Below are 25,885 nucleotides of genomic sequence, written 5' to 3' on the forward strand. Positions count from 1 at the left end.
AAAGGCCCTAGACTCCATTTCCACCCTTTTCGGGTATTCTAGCTATATTCATAGCGACCAGGGCTCATCCTTTATGAGTGACGAGTGACGCCAGTACCTGCTGTTGAGGGCATTGCATCCAGCAGGACTACTAGCTACAACCCCGGGGAGAAAAGGAGAACGCCACTGTCTGGAAGGCTGTCAAATTGGCCCTGAAGTCAAAAGGCCTTCCAGACTCGTGCTGGCAGGAAGTCCTCCCTAAAGGCATTCCAGTCGCTACTATGTACTGCAACCAATGCTACTTCTCACTAGCTCCTATTCACTTTCAAAAGAAGGTCAGAATCAGGAACTACATTCACAACCTCCAGTCCTTCTCAGGAAGCACGTGAGGAGAAGCAAGACCGACTCCCTAGTGGAAAGGGTAAAACTGCTCCACGCCAATCCAATGTATGCCTATATGGAGTATCCAGATGGCAGGGAGGACACCGTCTCCATCAGGGACTTGGCACCCTCTGGAACAGAGGGTCTCTTGCCTCAGGTGCCCTGCAAGCCATGGAGCTCATTCTCGCCACCCCTAGTTAGGGCCTTTGGGGATCTGATTCAGGAGGAAAGTGCATCCCCCTTCATCTTTGAGCTGGAGACCCAGCCCACCTCTCCTCCCTTACAAGGGGACCAGGAGTTCAAGGCCCCCCAGTGCTAAGGTGCTCCACCAGGATCTCCAGACCCTCGTACTGCTTAAATCTGTAAATTTGTAAAAACAATATTTTTCAACCACCTTTTTCTGAACCAATGTTCTCTGCCTTCATTCACAGACCCTAAATTCTACAGGAAGGGTTGAATGCACTGAACTGGGATTCACTGGTGGTGTGTTGAGCTGATGGCTGGCCCCACTTACATATCTGCTTACATATAACCCTGGTTTCCCGCCTAAACCCAGAACCCTTTGAAGTCTACTGTGAAACTCGACCCATAGTTATAAGCTAATAAAAGCATTTTATTATTATTACACTTCCTGTCATGAGAGCTTTTATTCACGCTACAGAGATGTAGCCTATTTTTGTTATTTCCTGTCATGTTTCAAATCCATTATTATATTGCCCACAAAGCAAGCAGGCCTGGGCATGCACTCAGTGCAGGTGCTATGTAAATGTTTTAGGTCTGGGCATGCCTGGAAGGCATTTAAAGATGTGGCTGAGAATTTTGGCAACTACAGAGCACCAAACTACATCCAGCTGATTGGCAACATGCATACCATGAAGTGCAACATGTCATGAAAAATTTATTTTCTGGATTCGCTATTAAACTTCTTCCCTGCTGACCTTGGTGCAGTCAGTGACGAACATGGAGACCATGGAAAAGTGGTGTCAGGGCAACTGGAATCTACCAGTGTTGACCGAATATTGGTGGATATTGACACGAGGTATCAGATCCTGAGTACAAACAAAATTAAACACCATAAATTCAATAAAAGTGAATTTAACGATTCTCCAACTTCCTACATGATAAAGCAAATTTATAATGATCTTTGTGTTTGGCTTGAAGTGTACTATCATATTCCCCAATTTTTTTATTTCAGGTAGCAAGCCTTTTGAAAAAAAATGTTGTCCAGATTCTAAATAGCTTCATATATGGAAGTTGAAGTTTGCAAGATGTTTTAATTCATTCACAACCATGCAATTATTATAACGCTGAAGTGAGAGAGTTAACTATCTCCTCACCCATGATGGAATCCCAAAATTGTTACTTGCTGAGAGAAATCAATTTAATTTCAGTTTCAGTCTGTTCCTTTTCTTTGAGGCTAAAGTCTTATTTTAATTCTAGTTTTTTATTACTGAAACTTGAATCTTAAATTAGGGTTCACAATTTGTTGTCAAAAGTGTCTCTTCTACTTTTAAGTTAAGATTTCAGTTTCTGTTTTCTATGTTTTAAACTCATTTCGGGCTAAATCTTTTTAAAAAAAACCTTAAAAATGTTAAATGCTTTCAAATGGAAGTCAGGGCCATGAGAGAAAAAAGGGAATAAAAAGTGAAACAGCTAGAACAGGACCATATACACCTAACTAACTGGCTATTTTAGTACTTTAAAAAAAAATGACATGTAACCTTCTGGCCCAAAAGACTATGCCTGCCCAAATACTGTACACCAATTAATGTTCAATCCCCACACATTTTTTGAGGGAGGGAGGAAACCAGAGCACAAACAATGTGTCAGCATCATTATGCGATTTGACATGCTAAATTCAGTAAAAGTTCATCTAATGTTTCTCCAGATTCCTACGTGATACAGCAAATGTGAAATTACCTTTGCGTTCAGCTTGAAGTTGCGTATCATACTCTCCATTTTTCTTAGGAATCAAACCTTTTGAAAAAATTTGTTGACATATGTAATTTTTAAGACCATTCAAAATGTAATGACTGACCTCGTCTATTGTTATGAACTAATTACACAGCTTCTGGAGTAGTACTGCAAAAATTAGCCTTCTAACCTATTCAAATTCACAGAAACAGAATGCTTAAAACATCTGTTAAAATCTAATAATTTGTGCTATCAATGCCCTCTTGTTTTACTGGAGTAAAGAGATGCCCAATTGAATCTTATTTTAGTAAGAACAAGGTTTGGTTCCAGTGCTTTCAAACTACTGATGATTGGGACCTTAAAATCTTTGAACTCTTTTAGTTATCAGTCCAATTGACAGCCTGTTCTGTGGTAGGACCTTCCTGGAATGTACATTTGTTTTACCTTTGCGCAAGGGAGAGTGTCTTAAATTACATTTGCAGGTTGTTTCTTTGGAAATTGTCTTTAATTAGAATTATATACATGAGATGGTGAGAAACAGAATTAGTAAATTGATTCAGGGCAGTTAGAAAAAAAGGTTAATGGGGTGTTACAGGCCCAGAGGACCCCAAAATCCAGCAGCAATAGAAAGTCACCAAGACAAATGGTTACTTAAACAAAAGTTAGTTTTAATTTTCTTTAAACATAAAAATCAGATCAAACTTTAACTTATCACTATTAATTTAACCCAACTTAATCCCCTTCTTAAAAGTGCATGTGTATGTAATGTGTGTACAAGTTCAGAAAAGTTCTTAGATTCGTAGTTCCACTCTCACTTCTCTCTCCTCCAAGTTCACTGGTATCAGGCAATTCTTAAACTGTGCACAGAATTTAACCCTTATGAATCTTCACCAGGCTTTGGTGCTTGAAAGGTAAATGGTTACCACTCAGGAAGGTTCTTGTTGGTTTTCAGAGAGAGATTTGTTGCTTGTTGGACACGCACACAAACTGATTCCTTCTAATCAGCCACTTTAGTGTCTTTCCAAAGAAACTTGCCCCAACAGGGTTTTCCAGATGATAACCTCCTTCTTTCAGGTCACCACAGAGTTCCTTTTCTGTTTCGCTTATCAGGCGAAACATCATACAGCCAGCCTCTTGAAAGGGCTTTGAACAGGCTGAATTCAGAACTCACAACCCATCTTCAAAATGGGTTTCAAGCAACCTTCCAAAAGCCATGGCTGAAAACCAGCAGTCTCTCTCTCTCTCTCTCTGTTTCACACTTGGAGAAAAACCTGTTTGACTCTCTGCTTACAATACTAGATGACCCTCCTCAAACTGCACACTCCACCAAAACAGCTTGCTGACTCCCAAAATAAATTCATGAGAGATCTTATCAGTTTCCTGAGATGGGGCCTTCCATTTGCACCTCCATTGTGAAAATCTCCAGCACAGGAGTCCATTGTCTTTGCAGACATATAGGCATCACCTTATGCCATATAATTCTTGCATTTTAAAATGAGATCTGTTTTGAAGTATTTATATCTGTTTGTAACCTAACCCCACAATCTATCTTCCAAAAACATATCTATACACAACATAAAATATAATATAATCTGTCCCTGGGGAAATCAATCAAATTGATGAGAATCTTTTAATTCTATTTTCTGTGCTAATTGTAACTTCAAATATTGGCAATAAATGGAAAAATTGGCTGTTAGGTAGCAAAACATACCATGTGAACATGTGGGGGAGGGGGGGGTAGTTGTCCAGAAAACAATGGACACTGGAGGCTTAATCGAACCAATTCGTGAGGTTCCAAGTGACGTCATGACGTCACAATGCGATGCCATTTGGAACGTGTGGGGTTTTTAAAAGGTGCGTGTGTCTGTTTGAGTAAACAACTTTTACTGAACTTCAACTTGACTACGTCTGATCATTTTCTCGTTTTTCATTTCGCACTGTGACGTGGTTGCTACAGCTTAAACATTGTATAAAGTGAGATATTTTGAGAATGGTAAAAATAGGTGATGAGGAGTTAAGATAAGAGAGAACATAATGCACAATATTATTGAATTTGAAGAAAGTAAGTTGTTGAAATAAAATTTGCTAGATAATCGGTCATTTGAGGCTTCAAAACCAATTTTTTGAGGCATTACTCTGCAAAGTTACATACTTCTTTATTATATGAGAGCTTAAAATGTGCCTCAAAATATGATAAGAAATGAATTTAAGATCATAAACAAATTGGAGTTAAGAATGTGTGCTTCACATTTTGAAGTTGTTCAACTATTTGGAAAAGGAAGATTATCGGTTTTGATATGGAACTTAATTTTTAAATCAAAGTCCTTCCACATTAGAGTTGCTTGGATTTACTCAGGAAATAAATCTGATCTTGGATTTGAGAAGGATTTGAATAGCTTGGCAGTTTCTAGCGAGACTAACCTTTGCATTGCAAGCATAGTTTGCTCCACTGGCTGTTTTTACTTAATTCAGCTTTGGCATCTTTACAATTTCTGATTTATTTGATAGTTTTAACCTTGTTTTCATACCAGATGGTCCTTTTATATGATGATAGAACAATTTGTTGCTGTTTTGATTTTATTGTCTGCACAGCATTTCCAATTTGGATAATACAAATTTGTTAGGATCGCACATTCTTACTGTTAGTGTCACTTATAAATTTGTGATCAAACGGCATTAATCATAAGTGATACTAAGAGTAAGAACATCCGGGAAAAAACTAGAAACATGCTTATTCTCATAATTTAATTGAACACTTAAGTGAAATATCAAGAGTGAATAAATATAGTCCATCTTTCGAAATATTCTCTCTGATTTAACTGTTTGCTGCCTTTACTTATAACTGCAGCTTTTGGTTACCTATTAGCATAAGATTGTGAAACTATTCAGACATTTACAAATTATTACAGTAATGTTTAATTAAGGGTTCACATTAAATGCTGCTTTTAAAAAAAATCATGTTTTTTTTAAAAAACCCTGCATAGAAAAAATCCGGTTCATTTTCAAGAGTTTAGCCATCCTGGAGATGCAGATTATGAAGACCCTTTGGCTGGAGGAGAGGAGGATGATAAACCACAGTGTCCTTTTGGCACTGCTTGTTACAGGTTAGTTGACACTAATATGGAACAGCAGAACACAAAAACAGGTTATTTTGCTCACATGTCTTTGCTGTACATGATGTCCAAATCAGACTAAAAGTCTGCTGTTTGAGCCTGGTAGACACCTCCATCCCCTTCATATCAGAATCAGGATTTATTGTCATAAACAAGACATGAAATTTGGTGTATTGCAGCAGCATCAGTGTAAATATTCATATTATAACCAACCTACGACATTACTATAACAAAAAGAATACTATCAACAATAGTTTATCACAGTGCTCTGTCCCTCCAGTGCCAGACTGACGTTAGCTTAGGGTGGAATGTACAAAGCGACCAGGATGATGGCAGTGAACTCCTTCGGCAGGTGGAATGGGTGACACTTGATCACCAGATGTTCCAGATCATGGGAGCAGGTCTATAATGTATAGAACATCATCACATATAGACATAAAAAATATATAAAATTGTTTCAGAATAATTTGCTCATTTCTTTTATAAGAGTCCCAACTATCTTCAAGTGATAACTGTTACTAAAATGTTCCCCCACTAAAATTCTGATCACTTAGTCAGGCTCATTTGCCAATACACTGTTGGCCCCCTTTTAGGTTGGACAATCTACATGCTGCTTCAAGAAAATCTTCAGGACACACTGTTGTTACAGAAGGCAAGTGTGGGAAAATGGCAACTGAGGCAGAACAACACACACACACACACACACACACACACACACACACACACACACACACACACAGACACACACAGACACACACACACACACACACACACACACACACACACAAAATGAACTGGTACATACAATGATCAGGGAAAAATCACTATGAAGCCCCATTCAGTGCAGGCACGGCTCTATGCTACAAGGGACACTAATTAAATGCTCCCAACCCTTTTAACAGTCTCTAGGCCTGGAGTGAAGCAGGGTGAACCCAAGCTGGCAGAGAGAGAAAACAAAGAGCAAATGGCACCTTTATAGTGCTGGAGGGACAACCCACACTATTTACTGGGGGCCAATAGTTCAGTGGCAGGAAGATTAATCTAATTACAACAGCCAATGGCCTAAGGCCAAGTACAGGCAGACTGGAGAGTGCAGTCCAGGTAATTTACATGTGACCAACAGTAAGGTGTGCACTAATGGGTGGGGCAGAACCAAACTTTGATTGGCAGTTGGTGTGTCCTCTGATTAGGTAGGGGGCAGTGCTGTCACATGACAGCCACAACCCTTCCCAATACATACACTTGCCAAGTTCTGCCCCATCTAAACCTCTGATATTAAGGATGTCCCAGTCAATATTGTGGAGATTAAAGTCTTCTGCCATGCCAACAATATTGCTTTTGCAATTTTCCACAATCTGTCTGCATATCTGTTCCCCCACCTTCCAGTGAATGTCAAGAATCCTCTAGTTTAATCCTATCAGAGTGATTAGGTCTTCCTTATTTGTACACTATCTATAATGGCTCAGTAGTTGAGCCCGCCATTAGGTCCTCTCTAAATGCAGCTGTGACCATTGCTCTCAATTTTCAGCAACATGCTATATTCCTCCTGGACAGCCTTAAACCTAATGGCATGAATGCTAATTTTAGCTAACCCCACATCCCCATCTGATTCCACCTCTTTACCTCTCCTGTTTTTTTTTTAAATTCCCCTCTCTAAGTAACCCTCCTCCCCACTTCCCAGTAGTTTTTCCCTTTACTTGTGTCATCACCATCACACCTTCTGTGTCATAACCTATCCTCTCTGGCCCCTTTATATATGTCAGGGGTGACCAACACAATATATTGTTGTGGGCCACATACAAAAAAATATAAGGAATCATGGGCAAAACAATACCAAGCCTGGCAGTTTTCAACCAGTTACACTGCAAGAAGAAGTGTTTTAAGACTAGAAACCCCTGTATCATTGAAAATTCATTTTCTATCAAAATAACTCTGACACTACTGAACAGTTTAACTGTTAACATTCCAGTAGTTTATTGATGTGCTCATATATTACAGTACAGTTTTGTATCTGCTGCTCTTCAGTTTAATTTAAATGAATACAATTAAACTTTACTGAGGTAAATGCTTTTTTTTAACTGAGGTAAATGTTTTCATCGATCAGTAACATTGCAACGGTCGGACTAGTATTGTTCAAAATGGCATCCAGTGTTAAAACTAATAAGTAAAATGCACATACAGTGCAATTTATTGTTAGAGACTATGTTCTATCGGGCCACTAAAAAATGGGAAATGGGCTGCATTTGGCCAGTGGGCCATAGTTTGACCACTCCTGATATATGTAATATCACTTCCTTTTTTCTATTCTTGATAAAGAGTGTAGCGCCCTCTATCTCTAAAAAAAAGCCATTCGGAGGCTAAGTAGGCTCTTGTCCGTGACGCGTTCAAATAAATTCTTAACTAAGTCCAGATGTGTTTTAAATTGTTTATTATTAACACAAAAAGACTTATGACATGGTAATGATCTTGTTAATGATAACATCCTTGAATCTGTGGTAACGTAGCATCTAACAACCAACATGTACTTACAAGAGCCTAAGCCTATGAGTGGCTTTTTTATGGATGATAGTCACTATATTTTAATCAGTAGAAAATATCGGCGCTTCAATTGCTCACCATTTATTCTGCCATTATAGTCAACGCAGGCGAACTAACTGCTCCAACCGTGCGCATTCCCCGCACGTGCACCAACTCAAGTCCATAGCACATGCGCACTGGAAGATACTGAATGCACCCAGCCTCCAGACCCTGGGACATCGCCAACGCCCGCAGCCAAACTGACAACAGTAAACAATGAGCCTTTGGCTCTTGCACCGGCCCCTAATTATTATGTCACAAATAATGATGATGCAATTATAAATAACAATCAAATACGGTAAATTACAATATTATGTAGATCTTCTTTCTTCATTCTTCGTAGGCCAGAGGTTACCAGCACATTGCCTCGAAAAGAGTGATCTTTACCACCACTCTACACCAATAAAGTCTGTAATTTGTGTAGTGGTTAAGGGACAAGGTCCAAAAAAACAAGAAAAATAAAGTCAGCCAATTCTTGGGTTTCTTCCACTGTCACCGCATTATATAAGGAAATTTGAATTCCATTTACAGACCTGTGGGCCTTTAACGATATATGTTAAGAAACTCTGTTTCAAGAACACTGTCTCCATTTGCATTCCCAATGTGTATTGGAATATTCATTATACTTCTGCAGGTTGAAGCAGCCAGACACACGTAGAATCCATTTGATCCATCGATTACATCATAAATCAGCTTTAAATACGGAGCCCTGTTCTGGCCCATTGCTTCAGCACCCCCAGAATTTTTGATCCATTGCAAGACTAATCCCATAATGTAAATACTGTAGGTTGCTGGAGTGTGGCACATAGAACTACAACTCCTGTGCACTTTATAGTCAAAAATGACTGGACATTCTTTCAGTGCATATCCCAAAACTTCCTCTCTGATTATTACCACAGTCATTCCAGCATTTTTCTGACCACCAGCAAAAATCAAACCAAGCTTGGTTACATCCACTGGTTTTGAAAGAAAACTTGAGGTCATGTCATAGACCAGCGCAGTTCCCTTTATGTCTGGGGAAAAAGGGGAATTCCATACCATGAATAGTCTCATTGGCACAGTGTTAAACATAAGAGGGATTCGATTCATATTCCAGTTGCTTGGATTAGAAATAGTTCTGCAAGCACCAAGCTTGGATACACAATATTTACTTTTCCATATTTCTCTGCTTCTTTGGCTGCACTGGCAGATGAGGCTCCAGTAATCACATAATCTGCATTCCTCCTTTTTAATCCAATAAGATTTAAAGGTATAGCACTGAACTGACCAGTTCTTCCTGGAGAAAGATCACGTTGTAGTTTTCAGTAATTTTTAGTAGTTCTTGCAGGTCATTTTCTGCAGTGTTGACAATTTTGATGAAGTCTGCCGATATATGCCTCATTTCCAGGACACTAATTCCAAGCCCTCTGTAATTGAACAGCTCTTTCTCTGCTTCTGGATCCTGGTGAATAACCTATCTTCTTTGAAAGGGTACTTAACAGGAAGGGTCTTTCTGTCTCATATCACTCTTTCAAGCTCAATAACTGACTGCATTTGGGTGACTGCTGCCTCAATACGTTATGTTCTGGGACATGAGTTCTGTTATAAATGGTGTAAATGGTTCCATCAGCCGGCACATGATGAATTAAACAGCAAATAAAGTTTCCAAAGCTCTTTCGCAATTCTCAGTACCATTTCACCCTTTAACCTTCTACAATTCATTTACAGATACCAGTTTGTGAGCATGTCCACAAATTTGACTAGTCTGGGCACCACAATGTAGAGTCTGTATGCTTTCATTTCTGTTTTGAAAAATTGGATTAGGGATTGTGTAAATTAAAGCATTCATTGACCTAAAATGTTGACTTACCCTTTCTAGATTTCAGATTTATTGTCAGAGTAATAATGACATCACATACAACCCTGAGATTCCTTTTTTTCTGTGGGCATGGCAGAATTACCACTAATTGGTAGTGAAAAAGATAAACTGTACACAGTGTACAAATAAAAGAACTGTTAACAGATTTAAATGTAAACCAACTGCTTTATAGAGAGAACAAAAGGAAATCAATAAAATGCACAAGTAAGAGCCCTTATATGACCTATGGATGCTGTCTGACCCCTGAGTGCCTCCAGCAATTCTTTGTCTGCTCTTTGTCAAGTAATTCCAGCATCTGTAGCTTTTGTACTTCACTATTACTTGTCACTTTCCACAATCATTTTCATGGGTAAATAATTTCTTTTTTTTTTTTTTTTTTTTTTTTTTTTTTTTTTTAATTTTTTTTTTTTCACACCATAAATCACAATAGCCATGATATACACTTTTTCTTTTCCACACATTTACAGTGACTTTTTCTCCCTCCCCCCTCCCTCCTCCCAAGCCACCCCCCCATCCCCCCCCCCTCTCATCCATTTTAGTTATACAATCTAGGTTGCATTAATTCAGTTAGACAATGTTGTCATTCAACAAAAATACACCAGAAATTCTACTGAGTCCATTCTTTTCTTCTCTTCTCCTTCCATCAACTTAGGTAATGTTTGTTCCCGGTAGGTTTTCGCTATTGTATTTAATGTAAGGCTCCCATACTTGTTCGAATATTTCAATATTATTTCTTAAACTATATGTTATTTTTTCTAATGGAATACATTTAGGTAAATAATTTCTTGATGTGAATCATTCATATTCATATTGTGAATCATTGCATTCTCTATTGTAGAGTCTTATAATATTAAATTAGGACTATCAAGTAAACTAACTCAATCATTTCTCTATTCATTCTATCGAGGACCCCCACCCCACACCCAAACACACTCTAGCATTCACATACACACTGGGACAATTTACAGTGGCCAATTAATCTCCCAACATGACTGTGGGACAAGGGATGAAAACAGTCTACTTGGGGGAATGCATGCAGTCCATGGGAAAATGTGTAAACTGCACACACCAACAGAAGTTGAGATTGAACCTTACTCACTGAAGTTATGTACTTTTGGATGGGATTTGAACCTCTGAGAACTTGGCTCAGTTAAGATGAAATGCTTTCAGAGTCGTTAGGAGAAAAATATCATTTAAAAAATGAATGCTATTATGTAGAAGTAGAGAAATGTTATAATTACGGAAAATCTGAAAAGTGCCTACAGTTTTTTACAGCATGTTATTTAAGATTAATGGCAAATTGAAATGCATTTATTCATTTTGAAGGAAAAACCCTCAGCACAAGAAAGAATACAAGCATACTCAGCCTCCAGGTAAGTTGTTTGCATCCTATAAACAGAATTGATATAGTTTTTGGTGTTCTGATTTGGATATGGATTTCCTTCTACAGTAGTCAGTATGCTTTCAGTAAGCAATTGCTGTAACACAGATATTTTTAAATATATCTTTTTCACACTATCGTAATTGTGCTAATGTTTCAAAAGGCAGGGAATGTCTGATAATCCATAATCTAACCATTGATTAATCACGTTTGATATTGGAACTTTTTTCTTATCTTGAGTTGTTACAAACTCGTATTGGGAAACCTTTTAGTTTTTATAAGCAACAAAATACAAAATGGTTTGCTGTTCAACATTTAACCACAGTTATGCTATTCAAAATGTAAAGTTTTAGATGAATTTTGATTTTTGTTGCAAGGAACTTTGCAGTGAACCCAAAAATAATATTGCAAAATAATAAACCCCTAATGTTTTGAAACAATCCAAAATGTACATTTAATAGAAATTGAAAAAAATGTTAAAATTTTAACTTGCAATTATTTTAACAATTTGCAAATTAACTGTATCTTTGTAGATAAAGTACAACAACTGAAATTTCATTAGCTATAGTATTTTGTATCTGGCTTTGTTATGTAAATTAGTTTATTGTTACGATATTGTAAATCAGCATGTTTTTAAGGTTATACATATGCAATGCAATTAAGAAAGTAGTAATTGGTGTGATTTTTCAAAGATTTTAGTTTACAAATTAATGAGACGAGAGGGTAGAAATATGATGGTGAGTACCTGAGATCAACTGGCTTGAGATATTTATTATCAGGATGTTTCAAACGTTTATTGAGCAATAATGAACAGAGAAAAGAATGCTAGAATGGAGGAATAGGTTCTTTTTTTATCATTGAGTACTTAATCTTAGAATTATTCACTTCCAAGCCAAGTGTATTACAACCATATTTCTTCAAGGTAATTTAACCCATCTTGAGACAAGCAGTCTGTGCTGCATCAGTCAGAAAATGTTTCCGTTTTCCATCTTTGTAGATTCCTTGAGGGAGACTGCAGTAACTGCTAAATTAAGGCCAGTTCTGTTCTTTGTGTCTGAGGCCAACAGGAATTGAACTAAGACTTCTTTAAGCCTACTTCTTACAGATGCTAAAAGCCAGCAAAGAGAAGAATTTTATTACCAGTGAAGGATTCAAACATGGAGGTGGAAGATGAGTGGCATTGTCCTAACCCAAAGTATTAATGTGCTTGCTGATGATAGTTATCCATTCATAAGTGGAAAGGCCTTCTGCATCAATCAGTGTTAGGATTTCATCGCCATAATTTGCCATTTTGTAGCATTTAGTAGTATATTTCATGATATTTTGTGCTGAGATTTCTGTAATTTTTGTTCTCATTCAATAGATTTTCTAGGCTTATGTGGTAATATTTTAATTCTAGAAAGTACATTAAGAAGACCAAGAAGAAAAGTTGCTCAGAAAGGTATGGAATCATTTTTTTCACTAATTTGAGATTGATTTGCATTGATCTTTAAGCACCAACAAAAGCTCATCTCTTTCATTTACTTAACCTATTTATGTCTCCATGTAACTTCCTGCTCCCACCTACGCAACTTCTTCCAAATTTGTGCAATGCTGCTGTGTGCAAATTGCCTGCCTTATTTGGCTAGGATAGTGGTTATACTTCACAAGTAACTTGTTGGGTTTGAAGCATCTTAGGCCATCCTGAGTATGTGAAAACCATTATGCAAATACAACTCCTTTGGTTATCTATGCCCAACTGCTAAACAGTACATGTTGTCCAGGTCTATTTATGGAATTGATTTTCCTCATGGCGTGCACAGTATCTGCTTAACAATTTGCAAAGCAGGTACAGTATATAATTTCTGATATTCACATAAAGGCAAGAGAGAAAAAATATACAGTCATTTGCTTTTAATCTTAAACTACAAATTTGGAAAAGCTGCATTATTTTCTATATATTTTTGGTTGTCAAATTTATGACTTAAAAAGCTAGGTCAGTTGTACACCTCAAATACTACCAGGCCCCAAGACAGATGAGTTCTATTTATTAATTATAGTTTTATTTTGAAACAACAATTTAAAGTAGGAATTTGGATATTCCTTAGTGAAATATGCAATACCTTTAGGCAAAAATGTAGAACATTTGAATTTTTTTAAAAACCTGAGACTGGTAAACCAAAGCTAACTCTAAGCAAGTCCAGTTTGGCAATGGGCACAATTATTTTGGAATTAAAAAAAGGAAGCTAAGCAGTTTGAAAATTAACTCTACATTTGGTCAGGCACCTCACAATGATTGCTTAAAGGAAATGAAGCACTCTAATGGAGTGTGGTGAGAGATGTTTCATAATTATCTGTGATGGGATCTTAGATTTTTTTTTTGTCTTTAATGATTGATTAAAGCATGAGGTTTTGTATATTCTAGGTTGCAGCTGACACCAAAACAAAACTTAGAATAAGTTGTACAGATGTACAAGTTGCATAGGGATGTAAACAGATCAAATGAGTGGGCAAAAATGTAGAGCTCAATGTGGGTGGTGTTGAATCATCTATTTTGGATCCCAGAAAGATGAATCAAAATACCTTCTTAATGCTGAGGTGAAGAAATGTGGAGGTATAGATACATTTGGATATTGCTGTTCTAATCAATAAAAGCTATCAAACTGTTCAAACGAATGCTGTCTTTTATGTTCAGGAACTTGGCCAAAGGAAATGTAACATGAATCATAAAAAGCTTTAGTCATCCTCTCCATTTGGACTACTATATTTATTTTTTAAAGTGGAATCAGAAGAAAGATGTGTTGTTCTTGGATTCTCAGAAATCATGCCATGTCCTCAAGCTGAATTATTACAATATTTGTGTCGGCAAATTCTACCTCTGAGCTTATACATTTGTGAGTCAATTTAATTGGGCCCTGTAAAATAATACAAGGATTCACAGTGGATGCCAAGAGGCTTTATTTTTTTGGTGGGAGAAATATAGAATGAGAGGAAAAATTTCAAACTTGTATCTAAATCATTTAGGAGTGAATTCAAGAAAGCATTCCTATAAATCTATGAGTTTTCAGTCAAATTGGAATTTAGGTCTACATTTTTTTGAGGTAAGGTTTATTGAGACAGGAATTAAATCTGATTCCTTAGAAGTAATCATTATAGAATTTTGAAAAACCTCTGGAAGAGTCATTACCAACTGAAAATAGTGAGCAACTTAAACTGTAATCCAAGCTTTAAATGATGCCTATCTGTACAAAAATTAGAAATAGATAGAAGCTCGCCTCTCAGATGAACAAAAAAACATACTGTCAATAAATACTGGTTTGAAAATGTTTTGCTTTGCCTAGGTAAAAGTGCTCTGGGCAATGATAATGATAGTGATGGGCCCAACCAATACGACCTGAATGATAGTTTCATTGACGATGAAGAGGATGATCTGGATCCTACTGATGAAGATTCTGATTGGGAACCAAGTTCAGATGGCAATGAAGATATTGATACATTAAGAGAAGAAGCTAACAGGTTTATAAACAAATGAGACTTGTTTTCAATTTTTTACCCTTGAACGCTAATTTTGGCTACCTTTTGTGGCACTGAAAATAATATTTGAAGTACCTGTACTCTGTTGTTACAATGCAGTACCACTACCTAAATGTTTCACTTTATGGAATTCAATTTATCTTCTACTGATTTGAAATGATCATTAGTTCACCAGCTGAATGAGGCTGGAAATGGAAATTGAACACATTTCTTGTCTGCCATAGCAAATTTAGAATTATGAGAATGTAAGATATTTGTTGGAACATTTATAAATAGGTCAGAAGTTTCCGTACATTGCAGCTGTTTCCATTTGCACTGGAACAAGTGAAGCATTTATTCCTGATCAAGTGTAGTTACATCATTACTCCCCCTAACAGAAATCAGGGACCTAAAGTAGCACACACTCCATAGTTTTTGGAAATTAGTGTGAACAAAGGCTGATTTATTTTATTTAAAATAAAATTTGTAATGCATTTTACCCCTCTTTTTATGCCCATTAAGCATTTTTACCTTGTGACCAGTGTTCAAACATCGTTCGTTGGGAGTGCTCATTAGCAAAGACCAACCTTGTTCTAAACTGTCTTTTACAAAACTGTGCTGTTTTTGGAGTGGAAGGTGAGAAGGAGATGAGAAAGGTAATTGCTGATTAATTCAAATGATTCTAAGTTGTCACACAGCATGGTTATTAGGTGGAATGTTTGGAGTTTGGAAGTGGTACGGTCTAAAAGAAAATTCTGATATGTTGCTGATTGACAGCCATCCTTTCTCAATGATCGACTTGTGGCTGAGCAAGTTAACAAGTAGGAACAGCTTACAGAGCTCTCTGCCAACCTACACTGTAGAAACTGTTTGGCACCACCAACAAATGCTTTTTTTCTTCCAACCTGTTTTAGTCTCAGGTGAAATACTGTGGATTAATGCGACTGTAAAAATTGATAAGGTGGATAGAATTGCCAATGTGAAATTAAATTTGATCTCAAAAGTTGGTATTAGTGGATTTCACAGTGCAGTTAGTGAAACGTGTAAATTGAAGCTGATTCTTGAATTGAATTTTGTCCACATGAATAATAAAAATTTAAATTAAATAATTTTTGGGTTTTTTCCCCCCACCCTGGTAAAATTGCCCCTTTCTACCAGAGAGCAAGATTTAGTGGCAAACACAACAATTTGATGCAAACTCGAAATCGAAACTAGCTGTATTGAAATAAACTCAGGGCTGATCACTTCTTCATGCTCCATTTTTCCAGTGGAATGCGTGGTCCCATTTTCTGATAAATCAGGATTTTAAATGGGCTTCACACCACAATACACAAATGACCCTGCCTTTATTTTAACTTGATCATCTTAGCTTTGAGCCAATGTACATCTGAAATAATTCTTCACTTTTATAACGTTGATACACAATCAGTTTGGAATAGAATTGATGCAAATCTTTCAATATAAACACTACTATTTATTGATGATTTTGCTGATTTTGTCTAACTATACATTTAATTTGTTCTGTGATGTTTTGTGTTTCAATGGAGCTTCATCAATATTGTCTATGCCTGTGGTTAACCACTTATTAGTGACTAAAGTGCCACCAGTTAAGTTTCTGCAACAGAAAGAAAGATTTTGTGTACATACAGTACCTTAATATAGTAAAGCATCCCAAAGGACTTTCCAAATTGGACTCTCTTGTAGATTAATTTATCTTTACTAGTGGTGCAGTTTTCAGACCTGGATTACACACTGTAGATGTATGACAAATGTTCTGCAAACTGAACATTCACATTCTCATTTTTGTGTTGGTCTTGAGATAAAGTTTTGGAAATTTATGTACATGGATATCTAAAATCTTCATTTACTCCCACAAGTTTCTATATCCCTCATATCATGAAGAAAACATGGCAATTTTCTTCGAATTTGATGTAAGTTCAAATTGAACTTATCTTGCAGTATTTTACTCATTCCTTGTGGGACCCTTGGTAGCACCCTGTTCCCAATTGCACATCTTGCTTCCGATCTTGGATATTCAACTCCTCTCAGGAATCCACAGCATTCTGAAATGTTCCTGTTAGTCTTGTTGAGGATTTCAGACCCTATTCCCAGAGATCCCTTGGGAGGCAGATAAATAAGTTCAGCAGTTGCAGTGACTGCCAGTGAGGTTGAATGTGTCTAATATTCAAAATTATTAAAACATTTAAGTTCTTTAAAAATATAAAGCATTAGAAAACAGTTAAACACCAAATGCATCTAGATGCAAACCTAAAGTAGATTACACTTCTGCCAAGACTTGAAATATAAAATATCCTGAGAGTGCCTTTACAGCTGAGCAGAAGTTGAGGAACTCTTCCATCACTTCGGAATCCCAAACTTTTACACAGTTCCCTAGGTAAACACCTGTAGGACCAAATAGATCAGCCAGCTCGTGACTGGAGTGGTGGGAAGACAGAAAAGTTGTTTTTCTTCCGATTTCTTTAAAAAAAATTAATCCCGATTGCCAGAGCCTTTCTAGCTTGTCACTCTTGTTCACACCTAAGATTTGAAAGTGATAGCTAATCATAGGGGTTAAATTTCAATTTCTGTTAAGAATCCCTGAAGAGTTGATCCTGAATTATTTTCTCTTTCCTTACCTGAGAATGTACTACAGCCTATTGAAATCTCACTGGGCAGGTATCAGCAAGCTTGATTTAGAGCAGTGGTTTTCAAACTTTTTCCACTCACAAACTACCTTAAGGAATCCTTATATCATGGGTGCTCTGTGATTGGCAAGGAATTACTTAAGTGGTATGTGAGTTGAAAGAAAAAGTTTGAAAACCACTGTATTAATTGTACCCAATTGACTCATTATGTGCACAGATTCATAGCTCCAAAGGAAATGGGCCAATTATAATTTTTCTCAAGCAAAATATTTCAGTGACAATTGGGTCTAGAGCAGTGGTTCTCAACCTTCCCTTCCAACTCACATGCCACTTTAAGTACTCCCTTACTAATCACAGAGGACCTATGGCATAGGGATCACTCAAGGTTTGAAAACCACTGATTTAGAGCAAACATGACTATTTATTCGATTGTTGTAGTTTTACATAGGTGAAGTGCCTGTACTGTCCTGTAATGTTCTATCAATCACCCAGCAGTCTAATCCACATGTGTGGATGAAATCACAGAGATGTGTGGTAATTTGTTCTGCACCCCTCCTGGTGTTGTAGAGGCCCAGAAGTACTTTCATCAATGAATGGAAGAGAATTCCCAAAGAATAGGAAATAATTGAATGGTTCCCATGTTTGCAGATGGAGCAGCTAAAGATTGAGGGTAAAGATCATGGTGATGGGGTGAGATTTGGTTAATATGTCATTCAGATAGCTGGTTGTAGGTAATGGTAGGGGAGAGACTAGAACTGTGGAGTGAATTGGGAGATTGGTGATGGAGATTGGTGTAACTATTTGAACAGTTTGTACTTGTAGCTCTATGACTGCACATTCGACAGCTCTGGCCACCTTCAGTTACTTTGTGCTGACCTTTAAGAAAAATTGACCAATAAAAACTCAAGCATGCTTGCAAATCATTCCATCTACTTAAAGAAAAGTTCACTGAATAGATTTAATTAAGGACAAGTACTGACAATCAAAGTGAAAGTGGGCAGGCCAGGTTCTGATAAAAACCAAACAAATGTCGTTTTAGAAGTCATTGCTCTCTCACCTCAATGCTCAAGTATTCTGATTTCTGAATTGCAAGTAGACAGCACTCAAATGGTAAGTGACTGGACTCAAGATGAAGCGTTGTTTTGCACATGCTTAAATTTCAAGGGCACACCTGAAAAACATTTCAAATTGACAAAAGTAAAAAAAAAAGAGGCATTTAGTTCTTGTTAGGAATTTGAGATGGAAAGGGAATAGACCTGACAGGAATGTCCTAGCAATTTTGCTATTTTCTATGTATAATTTAGACAAATTTGTGAAGCTTGCAGCTGGCACTCAAATGGAAGTAGGTGATGATCTGTAGTCGCAGTAATTTACCGGGAATCATCTATTTATGATGGTGAAGAGGTCGCAAGTGAAATTAATGCATAAACGGCTGAAATCCAGTTCCAAGCAATTGGTCTGTGAGTGATTGCTGGCATTCGAGCATAGATTCTCATGGTGGGACATGGGGCATAAGAATATTTTAGTGGAGTGTAGGAATATTTTGGGAAATAATTAAAAAGTTGGTTTGAAAAAATACTTATGTTGCTGTGAAAGATGTGACTTGGCACCACTGTCAGTACGACACAATTGTGGTTACTTCCAAGTAAAATCACTTTGTTTCTATTTTCATTACATGTGTTTTTGCTCTTGCAATGTTTCTCTGTTGTTTCTTCTATTTTAATTGTTGTTATCCTTGGTTAACATTATAATTATATTTTTTCTGACTGGACTTATTAACATCCATTCCAAATGATCTCATTGGCGACGAGGATTCCAAATCATCTCAACGATCATGTCTCAGTCCATACCCCTTTACTTTTTCAGTTTAGTAGTGAGTGAGACCCGTATCTGTATGTATCTTTGTGCACCAGCATATTGATGGGGGGGGGGGGGTGGGTCTGTCCCAGGTGCCAGCCTGAGGGGGTCACCAAAATAGGAAAAAAAAGAGACCCCAGAAAGTAAAGCACGAGGCTAGCGCAGTTTTGATTCACTCTCTACGAGGAAAAAATGTCAGAAATCGCACTGGTAGTTTTTTTTTCATTGTTTTTTTTAGGGTCAGTATTCTTCCTTTGATTCAATCATTACTTTTATTACATTTTTCAATTCTAAGACATAGGAAAATATTGATTAATCTGTTTCAAGGAGCTAGCCCTGTTGTACTAATCTGTTTCAGGGAGCTTATGCTGTTGTATATTCAAAATGAACAGACCAAGCAAGCAAAAGGCTTGTCAATATTCAATGGCGCTCTTGTAGCTTGGGTTTATACCTGCTGTACATGATGACCGTGCACCTTTTTGCCTATTATGCCAACAGACTGTGACAAATTAATCAATGAAAGCAGGCTGTCTTGAAGCTCATTTGAGGGTAAAACATCTTGGTTAGGATCACTGAAAGAGAAGATTGAAAATGGATCAAAAATCACTTCATTATTTGCTGTGCAAACTACAGCCCTGAATCGTACCCTTGAAATTTCTCTGCTGATAGCAAAACATGGGAAGAATCATATGACTGGGGAGGAACTGATTAAATCCGCAATATCATTGTTTCTCAAAACAGTTCTGCAAAAATATGACAAATGTTCTGAGCAACGCCATTGAGTAATAGTATTGCCTGCAACAGAATAGATGACACGGGTCAAGATGTTGAAAAATAGCTTATTGAGAGTTGAAATCATGAAGTTCTTAATTCAACTGGATGAATCTACCATACAGGACAGTGAAGCTGTTATTGGCATATGCGAGATATATTGATCAGGAAGAATTTCAAGTAGAGATGTTTTGTGAATCATTGGAAACAACCAATACTGCAGTCGACATCTACAGCAAGCTCAAAATTATTTGGATGAAAATGAAATGCCAAAAGGAAACATTATCTTGTGCTGCAGATGGTGCACTTGCTATGATGGGTTAAAAAAAAACCAGGATGCTTAAAATTAATGAAGGATGAAAATCCAAACATGTTGGGTGTGCATTGTGTTATCCACTGAGAAAACCTAGATGCCAAGACAGTTTCTTGTTCTACACAAGATACTGCATTCTGTGATCAAGTGTGTCAATGCCATCAAAGCTAATGCCAAATGTGAACATCTGTTTAAGCAGTTTTGTGTCAATTAAAAATGCAGAATGTGTGAGATTGTTGCTTCACACTGAAGTAAGATGGTTGTCAAAAGGTTTATGGAAATGTTCGATCTCATCAGCGAATTTTTGAAGGTCAAACCTGAAATGAAGCTCTTGCTAACAACAGATGGCAAAGCTTATGTGAGTTTCTTGACAGACAATTTTGAGAAACTAAGTACATCGAATAAGCAACTCCAAGTAGCGAATATGACACTCGTTGGTGCAAAAACAAAGGTATTTGGATTCATGACACTTCAAGAATTATGCCAAAGGAATATTTCTGCAAGAAATTTCAGTCAATTCTATTGGTTGAATAAGTGTGAACTGAGTAATGCTGCTACAAATGTTATTGTTGACCATTTGAAAATGTTGGTTACCGACTTCAATGGTAGATTTTGTAATTTAAAGGCAATGGATATTCCCTCTTGGTTAACTCAGCCATTGCTGGTGGATTTATCTGAAGTTTCATGCAATACCAAGAGGAATGATCAGAGTTGCAACATGATGAATCTGTGAAAACTCTGTTCAAAGTGAAAGGAGCCATGATGTGGCTGTTTAACGAGATAGAAAAGAAATACCCAAACTAGATTCATTTAGCAAGGGAACTATTGATAAATTTTCCATCGTCTTATTTAGTAGAATGTGGCTTCAGTGCTGTTAATGATTTTCCACAAGCTAAGAGAAACCGACTTGAAATTTCAAAATGTGTAGATTTAAGGTTGAAACTAACAAAATTAGTCCATTGAATAAAAAAAAAAATCTGCAGCCAGCGTCGGGCAAGGTTCCCAGCAAAGTGACAAGTGTTGAATGTGTGTTGAATATGAAATGTGTTCCAGTGAATTCCTGACCATAATTGCATTGAAATACACTTGCACTAAGTGATTTAATTAAAACTTCTTTTGAATATATAACTTTTTCTGGTAATAGGGCAAAAAAGGTTGAGAGCCCACTGATTTGGAACTCATTCCTGATTTAAAAAAAAAAATCCGGTTGAAGATAATGCACTGGTAAGCCTCAGGACACCATTGCTATTGCAGAAGCCCTTTGGCAGTGCATTAGGGTGAAGAAGTAAGAGTGACAATGAGAAAGGTTACAACAGCAAAAAGGAAGGGTTACAGAGGGCTCTACCCTTGGGTGGTTAAAGCAACAGTTATCAGAAATCATGAAGCACCACAGGAATTTGAATCATTGTTCGCCAGGGGCATGGAAGCTTGGTCTTCAGCATCAGTGTGGTGAGGAAGGTTTGTTTGGGATGGAGTTTTCCATCAGAGAAATGGAGCCACCAGCACTGAGAAAGTAATTCGGCCAGAGAAACACAGATCAGATTTTTAACATCTAACTTAAGATGAGCACTCTTACTTTGCTGGTTGCAGTGAGAAGCAGAATTAAACAGCATTGATTTAATATTTTTAACAGTAGGGTGACTGTGAAAAGGGGGATGTTCTCTCAAATATATACAACTTGTGCAGGGAATGACGCAAACATTTGGCTTCAGCGTTTACTGCACCATAAACAAAATTAGCAGAGGCCACGACTGTAAACAGTTTTTAAATCCAGACTCAATGTGGTTACTGCATTCTGCTTAAATTGAAGTCTGGCTTCCATTAGAATTTAAGAAAAGAATAAGAATCCTTTAATTCGAGGGTAATGGGCAATGCAATTTTTGAAGTACTGGGAAGCAAGAGCTGGTCAGTTTTCTGACATACAATATGATGAGGCAAGAAAACCAGATGCATTATTTAGAATTTATTGTCATGAACAAGTCATGAAATTCAGTGTTTTACAGCAGGATTTATAAAGCAAACATTCCTATTATAACCATCTTGCAACATTGTGATGAATAAAAAATTAAAATAGAAGTGCATGAAAAGTAAGGCAGTGTTTTTGGTTCAATGATTAGTCAGGAATCTGATGGCAACAGGAAAGAACTGCTTGTGACTCCCGTGAATTTTAAATGGCCCGATCGCTGGCTTTTTAAAACTTCCGCAGTGTTGTGCTTGCCTGAGCGCCGGCTGTTTAAAGGTCCCACAGTGAAGTTTTAAATGGTCCAATTGCTGGCTGATTGAATCTCCCGCGGTGGTGTTGTATTTGCCTGCGTGCTGGCTGTTTAAAGGTCCTGTGGCCCACAAGAGACTGCTGATTTCAAGGTCTGCCAGCGGTCTTAGGACATCTTTGTTAAAGGGTAAGTTTGTTTTTGTGGTTCTAGTTCTTTTGTTGTATTTTATAGTTCTGAACATTCACGTTAGAACTACATGTAAAGTGTCACTGCTGTAAGGCCCCATTTTATTTGCTGATTATTTAATTGAAATAGATGCTGATAAAGCAGTTACTGTCACTTAATGCACAAACTTTGTAGCCATCACTCAATTTGTCAATCAAAACTACTTGTTACCTTGTTAGTAGTTTTAGTTTTTGGAAATGCCAGTGGTCTTTGAGCAAACCAGAATTAGTTGAAAACAGACCAGGCCTGACTCTAACTACCAGGATCCAGTCCCTCAAGGAAAATCTTCACTGCCCATGGAGGAGAACAATGGGATGGGGTGGGGGGGGGGGAGGTGTTTGAATCCCAAAGCCCCACTGCTCAAAAGGGCAATGAGGAGGAGGGGTGTAAAACAGAGAGTCTTGCTTGTTCCAGGGAGATTAGAGTCCCTTGCCCTAGGGATGGTAATGGGGTGGAGGTACCAGAGCGGCACAGCTCCAGGGAGGGGTCAGTGATCAGAGCCATACTACCCCAGGGAGGGAGAGGGGTTGGAAGTCCCAGAGCAGCACTGGCCCAGGGAGGGGGACAGGGATCAGTGCCAGGTTGTCCCAGGGTGACGGGCGGGGATCAGTGCCTCACTGCCCCAGGGAGGGTGATAAGGATCAGTGGCGGTTTGCCCCAGAGAAGGAGATGGGGATCAGAGCCGGGCTGCCCGAGGGAGGGGGACAGGGATCAGAGCTGGGCTGCCACAAGGAGAGGGATGGGAGGATGGGGATCAGAACTGGGCTGCCCCAGAGAGGAGGAAGGGGATCAGTGCCAGACTGCCCCAGGGAGAGGGATGGGGATAATAGTCAGTGGCAGACTGCCCCAAGGAGAGGGTCGGGGATCAGTGCTAGTCTGCCCAAGGGAGAGGATGGGGATCAGTGCGGAGATTTTTTCTTACCTGGATTGCCGAAGAGGATGTCCCTTAACACAGTAGACAATAAATACCGGAATTGTTGAGGAGGTGTGAGAGGTGAAGGGGAAATATCGCTGGATCTGAAGTAAATTAAATATATTGAGCTTTTTAAGTTTTAAGGTTAAAGGGCTAAATGGGACTGTGAAGAGGAAAAGAATACATTAAAAATAATGAAAGTAGTTGTAGCTTTTTTAACAAGAGACTGATTTAATTGAAACAAAACATCAGAAATTAAAAAGAGGATTAAAAATTAAAAAAGGATATGTCACAGCTTCTTCATTTAATTCAAAAGCAAGAGGAGTGGCAATCTTGATAAAGAAGACTCTTGCAATTACGATACAAAATGTAGTGATTGACCCTGCAGGAAGATATGTTGTCAAATTCTTTCAAAATTCTGGACTCTTCTGAATATATATGCGCTGAATGTGGATGACGAAAATTTTATACAAGATTCAGTTTTAAATAGATTAACTAGAGCAATAACAATGGCAAAGGCAGCGAAGGCCACCTTAACATTAATGAAAGACCTGAATTTAATAGACCTATGGAGAATAATTTGCCTGAGACAGAGATTATTCTTTTATTCAAATAGACATGATCCTTATTCAAGGATAGATTTATTTTTAATATTGGCAATCTCCAAGGTAGAATTAATCAAGTTGATTACAAAGCAACAATTTTATTTGATCACTCACCTTTATTAATGACAATTACAATGTTAGATAAAGGAGAATCAATGTATAGATGGAGATTTAACTCAGTGTAATTAAAAAGGCCAAATTTTTGTGATTTTTGTAAGAAGGCAAATTTAAATTTTTCTTGAGACTAATTCTAATTCGGTTAATAATAAATTTATTTTATGGGACATGATGAAAGCATATTTAAGAGGACAAATTATAAGTTATACTTCTAAAATTAAGAAGGACCAATTGGAAAAAGAGATAACATGCTTAGAAAAAAATCTGCAAAGACAGACCTCCGAGGAAAAATGTAGAAGACATAAATAAGAAATTTCAGTGTAATACATTACAAACATATAGAACAGAGAAAGCAATAATGAGAACTAAGCAGAGATGCTATGAGTTAGGTGAAAGGGCCCATAAAGTCCTTGCTTGGCAGTTTAAAACAGAACAAGTTTCAAGAACGATTAATGAAATTAAATTAGAGTTGAATGCAACTATTTATAAACCTGAAGAACTCAATGAAACCTTTTGGCAATTTTACTCTAAGTTATATAAATTGGACCCACAGAGAGAGAGAATAATAAAATAGAAGACTTTTTGTCACAAATAAGGATGCCAAAGTTAACTTTACAAGATCAAGCAGAGCTGGATGCCCCTTTCACCCCAATGCAGGTGAGGGAAGCATTGAGCTCATTACAAAGTAATCAGTCTCTGGGAGAAGATGATTTCCCGCCTGAATTTTATAAAGAATTTAAAGATTTGCTGATTTTTCCTTTTACGGAAGTATTAGATCAGGTGGCGGCAACACAATCTCCCGGAATCTTTTTCTACTGCGATAATAAGAGTAATACCAAAAAAAGACAGCGACCCTTAAAAACCATCATTATATTTCATTGTTTATTTTTGTAAATTTTATTTTGAACTTTTTAAGTCATATATTCATCCATATTCAAAATTCTTTGTACAATATAATCATATAAATCATACATTTCAAATCATACTCATCTATATTCATAATTAATTGTACAATATTATTATATAAATCACATTACATTGTTGACTTTAAAACCCAAATCTATTCTATCTACTTATCTCCCCATTCCCCCCCCCCAGCCCCCAATCCTCATTCCTTTCAAAAGTCAATACCCTTTTCCCCAAATTAGGGGCCACTACTAACAACACTTCACAGAAAAAAAATATTAAGAATAGAAAACATCTTAAGACTGGTATCAAAAAAAGGGATCTTGTTCCCTTTTTACTAGATCTAAAAAAAAAGTAAAAATTTCAAAAATATAGAAAAACAACACAAAATTTATAACATTACTTAAAATCTTTAGTTATCATATTCCACGCAAAAACACTATTATATTTGTTTTACACCTTTTTTTCTATCCCCGACAACATTCCTTTCAAAAACCATTTTCACTTCTTTCTGACATAGGATTCAATATCAACAACACTTCCCCCAAAAAAATTAAATACCAAGAAAAAAATATAAAGTTAGGAAAAAAGTTAGTGTAAATACAGAATTACTCCATTCCCCCTC

General features: G+C 37.2%; 1 protein-coding gene, 1 long non-coding RNA gene and 1 pseudogene across 4 annotated transcripts in view; 1 reads left to right on the forward strand and 2 right to left on the reverse strand.

Annotated features, from left to right (window-relative positions):
* The window catches only part of aplf (aprataxin and PNKP like factor), a 146,776-nt gene that overhangs the window by 70,771 nt on the left and 50,120 nt on the right, over positions 1 to 25,885 (forward strand). For 2 of the 3 annotated variants that reach the window (XR_011355850.1, XM_069931779.1), the window contains exons 8-11: positions 5,259 to 5,378; positions 11,149 to 11,195; positions 12,603 to 12,644; positions 14,524 to 14,698. Coding sequence is in view for 2 of the 3 variants with exons in the window: in XM_069931779.1 (XP_069787880.1) it covers positions 5,259 to 5,378; positions 11,149 to 11,195; positions 12,603 to 12,644; positions 14,524 to 14,698 (384 nt within the window). In the remaining variant the exon portion in view is untranslated. Of the gene's footprint in view, positions 1 to 5,258; positions 5,379 to 11,148; positions 11,196 to 12,602; positions 12,645 to 14,523; positions 16,534 to 25,885 lie in introns of those variants that run through there. The other variant, XM_069931780.1, reaches the window with a different exon arrangement.
* Positions 954 to 8,151, reverse strand: LOC138760754 (uncharacterized). The gene is made up of 4 exons (XR_011355851.1): positions 8,004 to 8,151; positions 5,680 to 5,790; positions 2,281 to 2,337; positions 954 to 1,409 (listed from the first exon to the last, which is right to left on the reverse strand). It is a non-coding gene; the product is annotated as an uncharacterized lncRNA (long non-coding RNA).
* On the reverse strand, positions 8,392 to 10,117 carry LOC138760229 (phosphoserine aminotransferase-like; annotated as a pseudogene).

Source organism: Narcine bancroftii, chromosome 4 (genome assembly GCF_036971445.1).
Source record: "Narcine bancroftii isolate sNarBan1 chromosome 4, sNarBan1.hap1, whole genome shotgun sequence".
NCBI classification, from domain to species: Eukaryota; Metazoa; Chordata; class Chondrichthyes; order Torpediniformes; family Narcinidae; genus Narcine; species Narcine bancroftii.